The 17301-nt window shown below is 41.3% G+C and overlaps 1 protein-coding gene across 5 annotated transcripts in view; it reads right to left on the bottom strand.

Moving 5' to 3' along the window:
• The window catches only part of Cdk14 (cyclin dependent kinase 14), a 534756-nt gene that overhangs the window by 346834 nt on the left and 170621 nt on the right, over window positions 1–17301 (bottom strand). For all 5 annotated transcript variants that reach the window (XM_005358306.2, XM_026784636.1, XM_026784637.1 and 2 more), the window contains one exon: window positions 7627–7706. In XM_005358306.2, the coding sequence (XP_005358363.1) occupies window positions 7627–7706 (80 nt within the window). The remainder of the gene's footprint in view (window positions 1–7626; window positions 7707–17301) is intronic.

Here is a 17301-nt window from a genome sequence, read left to right as displayed (position 1 = left end):
TATACGTGAAATAATGAAGCAGATAACAACGAGCAACAAATATTTTTAAAGATGTTCTTTGGCAAAGATGTAGTGGGGATAACCAAATCAAACACCACAGTTCTCATTGGCTCGGTTAATGCCAGCTTCATTTTCTGTTCCATGATGTTATCACATTTAAAAAAATCACAACTCCTATCATACGTGCCTAATTTACTGCAGTCTGGGAATCATTTAATGAGAGGACTGAAGGTTAACGATAAAAGTTAGCCGCTCACTTTATAAGCAGGCTAACAATTTCTAAATGTCTTATGAAAGGTGCTTGCATTTCCCCTTAATTTGTTTCTCACCTTCTATCCACCTCCTCCTTCCTGCTATCATAAATGGATATTAAAAATATAAATGGTTTTCCGAATAAGTAATAAAATACAGAAAGAGAAAGTAAGAGTAGACTGCTCTTGAGTTCACACAGGGCTCTGAACTCCTAATTTGCTGAGAGCTGCCATGAATGGGTATACAGCAGGTGACAACCCTGCGCCTTCCCCTTCCACCCTCCCTTCTCCCCCCACCAGCATGTTCCCAAGTTTCCTGTTTCCAGGTGGATCTATGTATGTTTTTCTTAGGGTTCACCTTGTTACTTAGTTTCTCTAGGACCATGAACTATCTGTTTAATATCCTTTGCTTTACAGCTAGTATCCACTTATAAGTGAGTACATACCATGTTCATCCTTCCAGGTCTGGGTTACCTCACTCAGGATGGTTTTTTCTAGTTCCATCCATTTGCAAATTTCAAGATGTCATTGTTTTTTACCGCTGAGTAGTACTCTAATGTGTAAATTGCTGTATTTTCTTTATCCATTCTTCGGTAGAGGGGCATCTAGGTTGTTTCCAGGTTCCAGCTATTACACAATGCTGCTATGAACATGATGGGTTCACCCACTGAAACAGTCTACCTGAACTAATGGGAGCTCACCAGCTCCAGCTGGACAGGGGAGGAAACAGCACAGGTTCAAACTAGTCCCTCTAAATGTAGGTGACAGTTGCATGGCTGGAGCAGACTGTGGGGCCACTGGCAGTGGCACCAGGATTTATCCCTACTGCATGTACTGGGTTTTTTGGAACCTATTCTCTTTGGATAGATACCTTGCTCAGCCTAGATATAGTAGGGAGGGCCTTGGACCTTACCCTCTCTGAGGAGTGGATGAGGGGAGGGTTGGAAGGGTAGGTGAAGGGAACAGGAGGAGGAGAGGGAGTGGGAACTGGGATTGGTATGTAAAGTGAAAAAAGATTGTTTTTCTAAATAAAAAGAATGCAGCTGTGTGGAGACAGATTCTCAGAGAGGATTACTGTAAAAGAGAAAGTTACCATCAGAAAGTGTGTGTTTCCTTATTTACCCCCTCATATAGATAAAAATATTTCCTAGGCCCTCACCACATTTTTGGATTTTTTTTGCATACCCTGGTGAGGATTGGAGGCTGGCACCCATGTTAGCAATACCGACTTCCCTACTCCACCTCTCAAGTGCTAGGATGATAGGTGCATGACAGAATACTTGCCACACCTAGCTACTATTTTCACCTAGGCTTGCTTTGTTTACAGAGTATTTAGATTTCTGTGGATGCTTACCTTTGAAAACTACCATACATTCAAGAATCTATAGAAATGACAACTGTTCCCATTGCCTTAACTGTAGGAAACTTTATAGGAAATGTTTATGCTATTAGATCTATGAAGTGATACCACGGAATAAGAACACCTATGTGATGAAGGTATTGAAAGGTAGCATAGCCTAAGATATTTTATCCGCTCCCTTCCAAACCTTTCCTTGTGCTCAGACCCTCTATCAGAAGTGCCACAAGCTGAGGAGAGATAGCACCCAAGGATTCTAAATTAAAACAGGAACACTAACCCTTGCCACAGTTATTTTAAGCTGCCACCAAAAACACTGTAAGTTTTAAAGTTATCTAAACCTAAGTTAAGCCACTATATGTTCTCGAGCTCAACAAGATATAGTTCAGTCTATCCTGACACACAAGTCTAAGCAAGATCAGAGCTGCTAAGCATTTCCACTCTGGGTGAAAATTATGTTAAACCCTAAATTCCAAGGTAATACGCTAAGTGAAAAGCAGGCACTTAAGATTCCCTTCCTAAAGCCGGGCGATGGTGGCGCATGCCTTTAATCCCAGCACTCGGGAGGCAGAGGCAGGCGGATCTCTGTGAGTTCGAGACCAGCCTGGTCTACAGAGCTAGTTCCAGGACAGGCTCCAAAGCCACAGAGAAACCCTGTCTCGAAAAACCAAAAAAAAAAAAAAAAAAAAAAAAGATTCCCTTCCTAAGCATGGTGTGTCCCAACTCCCAGTCTTCACGCTGTTGACATTTCGTGAACGAAGAATTGGCCAGAATAGAGGTGAACTCAAATTCCAGCTCTCCCTCTCATTGGCCCAGTGTCCCGCCCTCCCAATGTTTCATGTTCTCCCGCTTGATGCACATAAGTTACGCCTAGCCTGTACATCGAATGCTGAGATTGACAAGCCCAGCAGTAACAGCAGCTGTTGTTTTTATACATAATAGACTGTGAGAGGCAGGAAGAAAGGTGAAGAGAGGAACACCCATCTAAAACTGACCCACTGTTTCAATCTTATTATTATCATGAAGTCATTTCACTTCTGCTAACAACAGAGGGGAGAAAAAGGCGGCTCGGAGCTTTCGAACACTCGCTGCTCTTACAGAGTGGCCAAGTTTAGTTCTGAGCACTCACAGGTGGCTCCCAGTCAGGAGCTCTAGGGAGGGACCTCACACTCCCTTGGGGCCTCTACAGTCACTAAGCACTCACATCGTACATATACGTATATGAAAGCACACTATACACATAAAATGTAAATAAATCATTTAGAAGTCAGACTTTCTTGTAGAGACTTCAGAATACTGTATTTAAAGAAAACACAATGTCATTTTGTGATGGGTCATCCCATGCCTGAACAATTCTTTCACCATTTCCCATTATACGAACATTGAAAAATTTGAACTTCGAGAATCCTCAGGAAATCAGAAGAATCATGTCAAATATAGAAAATCCATAACCAAAGACATAAGCCAACACCTACCTTCTGCAAATAAGGTTTCTAGGGTCCCAAACTATTAAGTGGTATTATGGGCTGAAATGTGCCCTTCCCCAACAACAACAACAACAACAACAACAAAACTGCATGCTGAAGTCATAACTCCATTATGTAGCTGGCTGTGAGTCTGCAGGGAGGTAACTATAGTAAAATAAGATCTTCAGGGTAACCTCTAATTCAGTATGACCAGTGTGTCCTTAGAGAAAGAAGACATGTGTATGCAGACAGGCACAGACTTAAAACCTAGAGACACAGGGACAAGACGCCTGTCTAGGAGCCAAGGAAAAATCTTAGGACAGATCATCTCTCTCAGCTTGCAGAAAGGGTGTCATGGTATCGTGGCTTTGGCCTTCCAGCCTCCAAAACTATAAGGCGATATCTACGCCTATGTAATGCACCATCTAAGCCTGACAGTACCGTGATGAAAGACAAATAGTCAAAACCCAGAATTCCAGACTCCAAAAGCCACTCTCTATAGATTGCCCCGACTAACAGTCAATCTCTCATTTGCACCAAAAATTCTTGGCCTCAAAAACATTGAACTTGCTTTTACTTCTGCTCTTGTTCTTCCTCTGCCCTCGACTGCTGCCCTTCTGCACTGCAGGTGCCACGGCCATGCTTTTTACACTTTCTATCTTCCAGAATATCGACTCAAATAAATCTCTGTTTTAAATTTAATTAAATAAAACTAAAGATTTTATGATTGTAAGGGTCTTAATGATTGTAAGGGTCTTACTAAATGTGTTGTTTATATTCAACTGCTGGGAGCTTCATGCCCACACCATTAGAACTCAACATGTACAAACTAAATCCCCCAATGGCACAAGACCCCCTACCTTCATGTGACCAGACACTGAGACCACTTCCAATGGCACAAGACCCCCTACTGACACGTGACCAGACACTGAGACCACCTCATGGAAACCATCCCCACTCCCGGCACTAAGAAAAGTCACTGAGTTTCTACCCCTGCTCAGTCTCTGTGCCGGTCCAGACAGCATCTTCTCCATCCAGACTCCACAGTTTATCATCGGATTTCTGCCTCTAGGTCCAGCCGACATCTTAGCACACTTCACTAGTGGAGAACCTTTCTGGGAATTCACGATACTTCAGAAATGATTTGGCATTTATATGGCATGGCGTGTTATTCTATGATGTATTATTTCAATCTTCTGCCTGCCACCTGGATGACAGATTCCAGAGGAGTACCATCTGTATCGAATATTCCATCTTATTTACTGACTCTAGTTTAATGATGCTCTGTAAGCCACTCAATAGCTGTTGCAGGGCGGGTGTCAAACAAGGTCACTAACCTCATTAAAGTTCTATATGAATGGAGTGGGGAGGGAGAGCATTTCACATTCCAGTAAGAACGGTAATGGGAACAAACAGGATTATCGGCATGGTGAGCCGCATAAAGGTGGGTAAGGTAATAGCTAGCTGCAACCGTAGACAGGATGGTTATAGAAAATTACTCTGAGAAGAGCACATACGCGTTTGTAGTTGGTACCTAAACTGGCCAGTGAAGAGTATTCTAGATAGAGGGAGAGCGTATGTGAAGGCCCTAAGATGGGGCACTCTGGGATGGTTAAAAGAAAAGCAGAATACAGGTTTATAAAGGGATTAATTAAACATGGCTTACATAATTAGATTATAATAGTTTCAAAGTAAAGAAGAAACAGTAGGATGACAAGGAAGGGGAGAGTATAATGCAAAAGTTCCTGCAACACTCCAAGGAATCCTGCGATACAGAGAGGAGACTCAGCTGTGGACAGATGTGAGCTACCTTTAGAGATGGACCCAACAGAACCACATTTGGTTAATTCGCTGGGCATGACCTTTCCTCATGTACAGAGAATACTGCATGGGACGTGATGGACCAGAATTATGTTTGGATATAAGGTTTAGGTTATTTGTTATACTAGTCGTACTTGGTGGTGATAGCTTATTCTTTTTAGAGGTTGTTGAATTCAAGGGAAAATTCCAGGTAGGCAGACAGATCTATGAAGTGGACACAAAGACAAGGTCTTAACTAAATAAACACACGTGTGGCAGTCAACAGCTTATATGCCTGCTATTTAAATTTAGGGAATGAATGAAATTATCCAGGAATGGGTGCTTACTAGAGAGAAGCAGGCTTTTTTTCTCTCCTTAGGTTCTGCAAACAGAAAAGGCAAGACAAAGCAAAGAGAAAAACTGACCCTCCTGGAGTCTGCCGTTGCAGGAAAGATTGTTTCAACCATGTGCAGTCTACTAAAAGGTTAGAGAGAAGAACCAGAAAACGGGAAGGTTTGGTATATAATAAAGAGACAATAGATACATTTTCTAAGATGTTTCAGCTAACCGGTAACGAAGGAAGCCAAACTGCAAAGAAATGAAAGGAAGAATGAGATGAGAAAATAGAAGAACAAGCGTATACTGGCTAGTTCTCTGAAAACCTGGCACAGGCCAGAGTCATTTTGGAAGAGGGAGCCTCAACTGAGAAAATGCCCTACCGGACTGGACTCTAGCCTAGCCTGTGGTACACTGATGATTGGAGTGGAAGGGCCCAGACCACTGGAGGTGGTATCACCCCTGGGCAGGTGGTTGTGGGGTGTAAAAGATATCAAATTAGCCAGGCATAAGGACGAATAAGCAGCATCAGCTCCTGCCTCCACATTTCTGCCCTCTTTGAGTTTCTTGCCTTGAATGATGAACTGCGATATGGAAGTGTAATAAAACGTCTTTCCTCCCCAAATTTATCTTTGGTCATGATGTTGTATCACAGCAATAAAAACTATATTGGGGCAAAGAGGAAAAGAAGGAAGAAGCGTATCAACATTATCATCATCAAATGACAAACCAGGTAATAACAGGGTGTACTTACTTTGTCAAAACTAGGTGGCAAAACACTGATACATCATTTGGATCACAGAAGATGTAGCTTTGGTCCCTCTGATGGGAGAATGAACTGAGGACTTAGGTAAAGAGAATTTGCATTTTTAAAAGATGTAGAAGTGAAGCTACTAACCCTAATAGTTATGACAGAACTGAAAATTCACATGAGTAAGATGACTCTCATCAATAGCAGAAACCCTCTTATGCAGAAATGAAAAAGACAAAAGACAGTTCAACCTTATTTAGTAAAACTAAAGCCTTATGCATAGAATCTGCCGCATTATGAGAGAACTTTTTAAAAATAGCAATGGGAAAAATATCGCAACATACATAATACTAAAGGAATGAGACAAGCAATGCAAACCAAAGGACAAGAACGATGGTGGTGTAGATTGGCCCAACTTGAGGCCCACACCACAAAAGGGAGACCAAGCCTGACACTGCCTGCATGGACAGGAGTCAGAAACTGGACAATCCAGAGACCTACAATAGAACCAAACACGACTCTCTCTTTCTCCCCCTCCTCTGTGTGTGTGTGTGCCTCCTTCTGTCTCTGTCTCTCTCTCACACACACAAGTCAATGAAATGATTACTTGTGATATTCTGCTATATTCATAGATTGCTGCCTAGCCCACTTGTCATCAGAGGGGCATCATCCAGCATCTGTTGGAGCAGACGCAGAGACCCATAGTCAAACAACAGGCAGAGCTTAGGGAATCCCACAGAAGAGGGAGAGGGAAGACTGCAGGAGCCAGAGAAGTCCAGGACACCACGGAGAACAGTCCCAACTAATCAGGACTCACACAAAGGCTCATAGAGACTACAGTAACAATCAGAGAGACTGTGAGGGTGTACGATAGGTCCTCTGCATATATGTTATGGTTGTATGGCTTGGTGTTTTTGTGGGTCTCCTAGCAGTGGGAATGGGGGTGTCTCTGACTCTTTCTCCTGTTCTTGTGGCCTTTTCCTCCTTGTCCAGCCTTGATATGTACCTAGTCTTAATGTGACTTATTATTTATTCAGTGTTCAGCTGATATCTCTGGAAGGTCTCCTCTTTTATGAAGGAAAACAGGAAGTGGATTGCGTCCAGGGGAGAGGGAATGAGGGGAAGAGTGGAGGAGTGGAGGGAGGGGAACCATGATTGAAATGTAATATATAAGAGAAGAATTAAAACAACAGCAAAAGAAAGGAGGAAAGAAAAGAAAACAAGGGACCCAAGAAAGAAGAAAGGCAAATGAGCAACAAGGTAAGGATAATCCTTCATTTTTAAGAATTCCCTTTAAAAATCATGAATCTCTAATAATGCAACTCTGACATTTTAGCATTTTAGTATTTAATATTTAGTAGTGAGTTATTTAGTATTTTAGTAGTGCTGCAAACAGAATCAGACATAAAAATATTCTCCAGTTGCCTAGAGAGCCCACCATGAATTTCCCCCCCACAAATCTGAATATAAAAAGATGGTCTTGTCTTGTTTTATATGACTTGGTATGATTGCAGAAGGTACTGAATGTTTTTACTTACAGTTTACACAATCAAATGAGACACTTAGCAGTGTAACTAAATCTCAGCATGTCTGGAGAGAGTACCATACTCACCGTGCTATGAAGACCACATAAATAGAGAATCAGAGAGAGGACAGAGTGCCTACCTTCCCTGATGGCCGTGAACGGCGTCCCCTCTTCCTCCTGCAGCCTGATCACCTTTAGAGCCACCAGCTTCCCGTTTACCCTGAAGGAAGCCAAAGAACAAATGAAAGTGACTCTACAGAACTATACGTCTGTTGTGGGTCTAATTTAGCATCCTAAAATTTCTATTCCGTGCAATTCTGCATTGAGAATGTCAGTGACATACTGATTTCAGCAAGGCTGGGAGTCCTAGAATATTGTAATTATTCACATGGTAAACACACTTGCAATACTGCTAAGGTTGAACCTGATATTTCTATGATTTAGTCTTTCCCTTCCAGTGAAACTAGAGTTCAACAAAACCACTTGACAATGATTCTCAGTGTAATTAAAAGCAAAGCAGTGAAAGGAATATTTTCCTTTGTTTCTCAAACTGCATCTTCACTTAGATAGGATCCTTTAATCCCAAAGACAGAAACTTGACACACACATTCCCTTCACACACACACCACCCTCTGCCGCCACTCTTTAACACACTCTCTCTCTCTCTCTCTCTCTCTCTCTCTCTCTCTCTCTCTCTCTCTCTCTCTCTCTCTCTCATACTCTCATCTTCCATAACATCTTTCCTATTTTTAAAATAAGAGCTTCTGAAAACTATAATTGATCTGGTTGTATTTTATATTATGGCATATAATCAAAAATTTGATGAATAGGGGGCTGGAGAGATGGCTCAACATTTAAGAATACTGACTGTTCTTCTAGAGGACCCAGGTTCATTTCCCAGCACCCACTGTCTGTAACCCTAGTCCCAGGGGATCTGACACCCTTACACAGACATACATGAAGACAAAACACCAATGCACACAAAAATAAAAAAATAAAAATAAATAAATGAAGAATATACTATTACAAATTATAAAGACATACTCAAAGCAAATGGTTCTTTGAAACACATTCTGCATGTGTGTGTCAGCTCTAATCAAAGGTAACATTACGCTGTGGAGACAGTTTTTATTCAGTCAGTTCTGCTACTATAGCATCCAGGCATAATCGTATATTCTGATCCTCTTGATTGCTTTATTTTCTACTTTTACTGGGCCTGATGGAATATTTCATTTGGTGGCCTTGTTCGTTAAAATGTTTTAAAGGAGATACTAAACATAAAGAATACAAAATATAATTAATAAAAAGCCAACCACCGAACCAGGCAGTGGTGGCACACGCCTTTAATCTTAGCACTTGGGAGGCGGAGGTAGGCAGATCTCTGTGAGTCAAGGCCAGCCTGGTCTACAAGAGCTAATTCCAGGACAGGCTCCAAAGTAATACAGAGAAACCCTGTCTCAAAAGAACCAAAAAAGAAAGACAGGAAGGAAGGAAGGAAGGAAGGAAGGAAGGAAGGAAGGAAGGAAGGAAGGAAGGAAAGAAGGAGAAAAAGAAAAAGAAAAAAAGAAAAGAAAAACTATCCATCCTGACATACTCTTCCCACCACCTAGGTCCCATCCTCTGGAGCCAACACTGAGTACTATTCCGACATACTCTCTGGTCTATAGCCCTTCCATATTTACATGTAAATTTTATATATACTTGTTTATGCTACATAAACTGACATATGTATATTTATATACACCTGCACAATACAGAAAACTACATACAGAAATGTTGGTATATGATACACATCCCATTGTAAAAGATAATATACTTAATTTCATACTATTCTTCAACTAATAATCATCTAGCTTATTCACAGCTTTCTGCTACTAGAGTGACATAATTATATCCTTGCATATTTTATCCATATTTTTTAGAATGTGAATAACAAATTCCTAAGAAAAAAAGAGTTGCAAGGTCAAGCCATATGCAACTCTATTATTTTTAATGAAAACTCAAAATTTGTATATACCTTTCCTACAGCAGCAATGACAATCCCTACTCCTTCCCCGTCTCCTCTATGTTAGCAATATTTGGTTTGCTAATCTTACATGTCAACATGGTTTCTTATTATAATTGTGATTGCTACCAGAAGTCTTCAGAGGAAACAAAATGGAGGGATCATGTGACCCAGAAAACCCTGTGTCTGAGTCTGAAATATGAATGCTAATGTCTTTTAAATAAATAAACAAAAATTAAAAATCAAACTCTAACTTATTTTTGTTCAAAAAAGCTGCCCCAGAAGGGAAACTCAGAAGCCAAAGTCCTCATCACACTCCAACTGCCAGGTGGCATTTCTCCCTGAGCCCACTGACACCCCATCATTACTGGGGATGGCAACGGGAGGCGGACATCTTGTTCCCAAGGCTCCACCATGTGCAGTCTTCTCCTGAGAGTCAGATTCAGGATGCGTTGCCTGTATCCCAGCTGGGAAGATGTCAACCTCCGCTGCTGAGCACATCACCTTGAGTTCTGGGTACCCAGGAGCAAGCATCCACAAATCCCTGCCCGTGCCCTTCTCAGCCTGTGATCCTCACTGTGTGTTTGAGAACTAAGGGAGCCTCTGGCAGGGACTGAGGCCGGGACTCAGAGACGACATCTGCACAGCTTTCTCAGCCCAGCTGAGCTCACCAGTGGCCCCCACAGGAGGCTGTAACTGATCCCAGGAACGCCTTGGAATGTTCCCCGCGCTTACAGACATTCTCCTCTCACCCATAAAACACACGCAGCACCTTCTTTCCCCAAAGCGTTCCACTTCCCTTGAGAAGAACGAAACTGTCTGTACCAGGAACTGAATTCTGGAGTATGGCATCTCATGCTTCTAAAGGTCATGCACTTCATGGCCCTAGTCCTTGGAAAAGCAATGGGGCCTTTCCTTGACTTAACACTTATTCCTGCGATGCATCTAAAGTCACTGTGGTGGTGTGCACAAGAATGCCCCCGTGGGCTCCAATATTTGAATGCTTAGACACCAGGGAGTGGAACTATTTGAGAGGAGAAGCATCAGGAGGTGTGGCCTTGGAGGAAGTGTGTCACTGGGAGTGGACTTTGAGGTTGCAAAAATCCATGTCAGTCCCAAGTGCTCTCTCTTGTTTGTTCCCTGTTCTCTTTTCTCTCTGTCTCTCTCTCTCTGTCTCTCTCTCTGTGTCTGTCTCTCTCTCTCCTCTCTCTCTCTCTCTCTCTCTCTCTCTGTCTCTCTCTCTCTCTCTCTCTGCCTGTGGATGAGAATGTAACTATCAACTATTGCTCCAGTGCCACCATGTCCTCACTATGATGATAATAATAGACTCACTCTCTGAAACTATAAGTCCCCAGTTAAATGCTTTCTTTTAGGAGTTCTTTGATCATAGCGTCTCTTCACAGCAACAGGACAGTGACCGAGACAGCCTGAGCACTCCCAAAGACCAATCTACATCATTCCACGGTGATAAAAACATTTCCTTTGAACTTACTTTCTATAAACACAAGAGCCAGTTTCGTGAAATTATGATTACGCAATTTCCATGAGCTGAAACTCCAAGTGTTAAGGTGTCTGTTTGTTTGTTTAAATGTTATTTTGTTTTATGTGCATGTTTTATGTGTTTCATCTGCATGTAAGTCTGTTCGTCGTGTCTGTGTCTGGTGCCGGAGGAGGCCAGAGACAGACGTCAAAGCCCCTAGAATTGGAACTACAGACGGCTGTGAGCCACAGTGGGTGCTGGGAATCCAACTGGGGCCTTCTGGAAGAACCTGTGCTCTTGGCTTATGAGCCCCTTCCAGACCTGAGTGTTAGGGGACTTTGTGGGCTATGATCATTTTAGTTGTTATTGACACTGATATTTTAGATATCATATCATATGAAACTAAAAATTTCTTTAAAGGTTATACATTAAAAGTTCCAGAAATAAGGAAAATGCTTCTTTCACTTCTGTGTGTCCACTATTCAGAACCTTACTGGCACTGCATACATTTTACAGAATAAATATTGGTGCAGTTAATTCATGGATACTTTCTCCTTCATACTAAATAAATCTAGAATAAAGTAGAAAACTTATTTCCAAATATTTCAGAGACACAAAAATTTTATAAAATAGCAATATCTTCATTCATGTTTGGCTTAAGGATTTATTTTCCTTTTATCTTTTGTGATCCCTCCACAATACACTCCCCACCCCATTAAAAGTGAAGTTTCTCTGCTTCTTATGCACATGGTGACAAGTTTTCATTTTGTGGAAGTTTTAGAATCTGTAGAATATTTTAACCTTTTTAAAGCCAACACACTCACTGCAAAACATTGAAAACCCTTTACTAATCTAAGCACAGAGCCCTCATCAGCCTCTCTCTCCTCAAGGCTTCACTTAGTTTTCCACTAGGAATCATATCGATCATCAAGTCCCTCTTTAACCTGAGTCACTGTGACTTTCTCCTTCCTTAATTAGATTTTCTCTGCATGTCTGGACACTCATCAACTGCTGAGTCCTTCAACTTCAAAGACCAGAAAAAGCATTAAGTCACAGGCTCAACCATTCTAAAAAGGATTTTTGGGAAGAATAATATTATAAAATTGTCTAATGTTCTAATTTGTGTACAAATATATATCATCAAACTTTAGTACTACTATCTGGAGCACTTAAAATTCAAAAGTACTAGCTATGCCTGTATCTCACTTCTTAAGGGTATCAAATTAAGATGCTATCCCCTAAAAAAGCAAAAAAGAAAGTCATATTTTCTAATTAACTTGTAGTTTGAAACTACTTTATGAGGGCTCAAAACATGTAATTCAAACACCTATTTAAATAAACACAATATTCAAATTGAATCAATAAATCAGAGCTGTTTATAGAAAAACATTGAAGATTCGCCTTTAACAAGTCATATTAATTAAATCAAAAGCTAATGAATAAAAGGCAATCAAGGTGTGATTGCCAGTGGAAGCATTAATTCAGATAAATAACATGGTGAGGAAAGTATGCTCTAACTTGTGTTAATGTTGCCGTAGAACATTCTGTTGGAGGCACTGCCAGTCTTGCCTCTGTTCTTATAAGCCACACACGAAGCCATTTTCCTTCAGATACAACCCCCATTACCAACATGGCGTCACTGCGAGGTGCAATCTAAGCCCTAGGTTAAGTAAGTCAGTGTTCTAGTGTGGCCTGTATGTCACAAGGCATGAGGTGTGGAATGCAGCCCAAGGCAGAGATGTATAAAGAGGTATTGGGGGAACTCCAGTCACAGAGACCTGGGGACACGAGGTGGCCAGGCAGAGCCATGGTCAAGTAGGATTCAGCTTCAAACAGATTCTGAACAGAGCTTCAAAACCCTAAGTTCAGAAACTGTGTCTGTAATTCCACTGACCCTTGACACTTGCAGGTACAAACTTCTTGTGTGAGAGTAACGCCTAAAGAGCAGAATTTTTAAACAAAAACAACAGCCCACTGCTTTGTTTTGTTTTCTCTCCACCCATCCGTTCATTTATTTCTAGTTCTACAAAACCTATAGACTCCCCCCCCCCACTTTGCTCAGGGCACAGTTTCCAGTTTCAAAAACTGATGCTCAAAACCAATTTCCATACACATAAGTAATTCTCAAGGAAAAGCTAGGAAGTCTTCTATTCCATCAGGTACCTCAAGTTAATAGGAGAAACTAGTACAATAAAACAATATTATCTAGGTCATCTTGGAAAGTAGTGTTCGTGTGCTAACACCTAGAAAAGACTGTGTCTGGAAGATATAAAGGAAATTAAAGCAGTAGACCTAAAAGAAATTTAATATATCTGGGAAACTTAATACATGATGTCTCCCTCATCCGTTATGATCTTGTAACAAGAGAAAGTGCTGAGGAAAGCAATAGCCAGAGAAGCCAGGCACAAGGCTTCTGTCCCTTGCTGTGTTGACATAGGGGCAACAGCAAGCTGTGGCAGAACCAGACCAGTCCTTTGAGCTGAGTTTATAAACTGGGGGAAAAGTTAGTAAAACTATTTGGAAAATTATCCTAATCAAGCTTCATTTATTAACATCATCTTTCAAAACTAGTTCAAATGTTCAATATCTAGCATTGAAACTTAAAAGTTATCCAGTTGTTCTGTGGCCTGGCTGCTGTCGTTAAATCATCTTTTATTTGGATGGGAACGAGAAGTCACCTCAGTACTACTTAACCATTGTTTTCTGGCAGATCCTGACAATGCTAAACCCCATCTCTTCTAGGTGTTAGCACCTCACTCTAAGGGAGAAAAAATTTAAATAATTATAATTTCAAGGTAACTCTAGCAGCCCCTTGTTTTCACATCTGCCAAAATTATGTAGACAGAAATGGAGGAGCCGGGCGGTGGTGGTGCACGCCTTTAATCCCAGCACTCGGGAGGCAGAGGCAGGCGGATCTCTGTGAGTTCGAGACCAGCCTGGTCTACAGAGCTAGTTCCAGGACAGGCTCCAAAACCACAGAGAAACCCTGTCTCGAAAAACCAAAAAAAAAAAAAAAAAAAAAAAAAAAAAAAGAAATGGAGGAAGACTCATACTAATTCTTGTTAAATCTAAGATTAATAACAGTATGAAGTCTATTTGCTAGGAGGTGACTAAGAATACAAAATCTGAGGTTTTAATACAATGAGCAAAGAGTACATTCAATCAGCAACTATTACCTATAAAAATAAATCATAACTAAAGTGTAGTTCATAATTTTAAATGTTTTATCAAACATACAGACACATACTACCTTGAAACATAATTAGTTTGGACATTTTAAATCATTATATTCATGCCAGAAAACAGAACTGTGTATGTTTGCTGTCGGAGGCCACGGGAATATCCAGCATATGGCAATTGTTAACTCCGATGTCCACCCACCAGAGGAAAGAGTCTCTGCTGGAGGTTAATCTTGTCCAGGTAAGTCCTGCAGGACCATCGGCTGAGGCTCACTTTTGCTAAAGCAGCTTGGTGTTCCCCAATACCTGTACTGTAGTGTGTGATCTCATGTGAAGTGTATGTAATATCATAATTACGTCTTAATCTTATGGGCACTTGTCAAGTGGCAATATTTGGTCATCTGTAAGATGCAACATAAAGATATCAAATATATTTAAATCTGTAACTATACACTAAAACTAATAAAACCCAAGGGGTACTCTGTGGTAAAAGGAAGAAAAAGCTGATGTAGTAAGTGCTTACTTTGCAAAAGGCATAGAAGATGCTACTGGAAAGTATGTTTTTCTGGTGGGAGCTGACATGCTCCTTCACAGAATTAATAGAACCCTATTCTGAATCTGACCATACCTAGATTAAATGCTTACTGAAAGAATATAATCAACAAATTACATAATGCTATTGGGTTATAATCTGAAAAATTCAAACTGCAAGACACTGAAGGAAGAACTAACATAAAGAAATAAATTTCAAAGTAACACTGAGGTCTTAATGTTATGAAGACATTAATATTTGTTTTAATTTTGTAATGTTAGAATAAGATGGGTGTGTGTGTGTACATGTGTGTGCATGTACATGCGTGTGCATGTGTGTCCTGTGCATTCATATATCCTGAGAGGTTAGAAGAGGATATATGAAGGCATATGGAAGAGCCCTGGAGTTGGAGTGATAGCTACTGAATGAACTCTGGCTCTCTGCAAAAGCGGCAAAGGCTCTACACTCCAGCTCCATAGTTGTATTTTAATACAAGAGTCTCCATCTTTCAAATAATATTCTGTGAAACAATTATAGTTGGAGTTTTTCTCAAAACTAGTAGAGGAAATTAAATGACAAAAGAAGATCAGATATGAGGTTGACAGTGTTTAAAGCCATGTAACAGGTTGTCAAGGGTTTACTACAACTATGATTTCTACTAATGATTTTCCCCACAAAGAGGTACAGAAAGAAGGAACGAGTTGGGGTCTTACTAAGTAAGGGGTGCTATAAAATGCTATCTTCTCAACCTAACATGGTTCTCGCTTTCATGAGCTAATAGCAGCTGTGATTATCTACAAAGGACCTGCCTTAGATGGACCCCATCAAAGTTCCACCATGGATGAGAGGGGCTCATTAGACTCCACTGCTCTCCTAAAAGCTACTGGCTGCTGGGGGAGGTGAGGGACTTTCTTAGTGGTGGCCATCGCTGGTAAGTTGTCATTGCTCCAATTACCTCACAATAGGAAGGGTGGGCAAAAAGCTGAAGCTGCAGTCTAGATAAAAGATGTTAGCATTCATATTGGGGGAAGAACAATGGAGAAAGGCAACATCTTCTGCAGACAAAACTGCGAGACAATCAGGACAAATTCAACTGAGCCTTGAGAACTTAAAAGGATAACATAATTTCTTGATTTCAGCATAAGGGTAGTTGGAGGTACCATTTGTTGATATGAACGGAACTAAAACTTGGAAAGAGATGGACATGTGTTCCAAGAATTTTATTTGGTAAGACGTTGGCCTGGAAACATTAAATGAAGATGCAACTGACACATTGATATTTATAAGTCTGGATCTTGGTACAAAATTCTAAGCCAGACATAAATCTGTGATTCATTTGTACTACATGGAACAGCCAGGATTCAGAGTTAAGAAAACACTCAGAACAGAGATGGGGAGTAGGGGATAATTTGTTGATCTGGGGGTGATGCTCTTCATCTGGAAGACCCAGAAGAGTGGGGGAAGCTACCACTAGAGTAGAGGCTACCAAAGAGACGTGAATGGGTCATGAGAGTGGCTGACTGTCAAATGCAGGTCTTGGGTGGTGTCTGATGTAAACAAGGATGGAAGGCAAGAGACTCAGTCCTGACAGTATCTTGAAAGCAGAGGAATGAGGATACTGTTAGGGATGCTGGCAGCATAGCTGTCCCCTCGGTACACAGGCAAGGCATGCAGCAGGACCGGGTCAGTCTTTGCAACTGTGTACATTCAAGAACACCTCTGAGTTAACTGGTGTGGCTGGGGAAAAAGGTAAAAGCACCTGTATTTGGAAAACTTCCTTTGGTGATTCTAATGTCTAAGCGTGGCTGAAAAAAGCTTCTCATGTCTCTCTTCCTTGGCCTAGTCTCTTACACCGATGCCGTTTTAACACTATAAACATGCTAAGATATCCTGAGACATTGTGAGTCCCCTCTGCGTCTTAGCTGACATCGCCTTGCCAACCCTCAGTTGCCTGCTCCTTCTCAAGCTCGGCTGTCAGAAAGCACAAACTACCAGGTATGCTGTATTAGGGCTGATCCGATCAGGACACGCCCCGTTCTAGAAACTGAACTGTGAACTCGCTGATTGTGCCAAAAAGTATAATGTGATGGTTGTCTTCATGGACCTGAAATTGCAGTATCTCTCTCCTTCTGAAATATGATTCAGGAGTATGATTTCTCTCTAATAAAACTCCAACCTGTTACAGGTACCCAGTGCTCATGCCTCTAACCATTGATCCTATATTTCAATCCTACTTATGACAGGCTTTACCTCCTCGCCTCCCCTGTTCTCATCCTCAAAGGACAAAAACACTGAACACAGAGAGACCAACACTGTGCTTTCTCGCACTGCACTCTGGACCAAAACCCCATCCTCATTTCAGTGCCCTTGGCTTCAAGTGTCTGTGTCTCTCTTTTTGTCTCTTTATCACCTCTCCACCAACTCCACTTCCCCACCCAGGACTTGTTCATGCTCCCCTTGCAGGCAGGCCTCAGCTCTCCATCACTGGTAAGTACACTGGTATTCTAGACTATGTACACTAGTACACTGCCACTAGACTGTGCAGGGAGATCTCACTGGTAAGTACACCGGTGTTCCACTGCCACTAGACTGTCAGGGAGATCTCACTGGTAAGTACAC

This window comes from Microtus ochrogaster, chromosome 26 (genome assembly GCF_000317375.1).
Source record: "Microtus ochrogaster isolate Prairie Vole_2 chromosome 26, MicOch1.0, whole genome shotgun sequence".
Lineage (NCBI taxonomy): Eukaryota > Metazoa > Chordata > Mammalia > Rodentia > Cricetidae > Microtus > Microtus ochrogaster.
The sequence above is the reverse complement of the archived record's forward strand: the minus strand, read 5'-3'. Positions and strand labels throughout refer to the sequence as shown.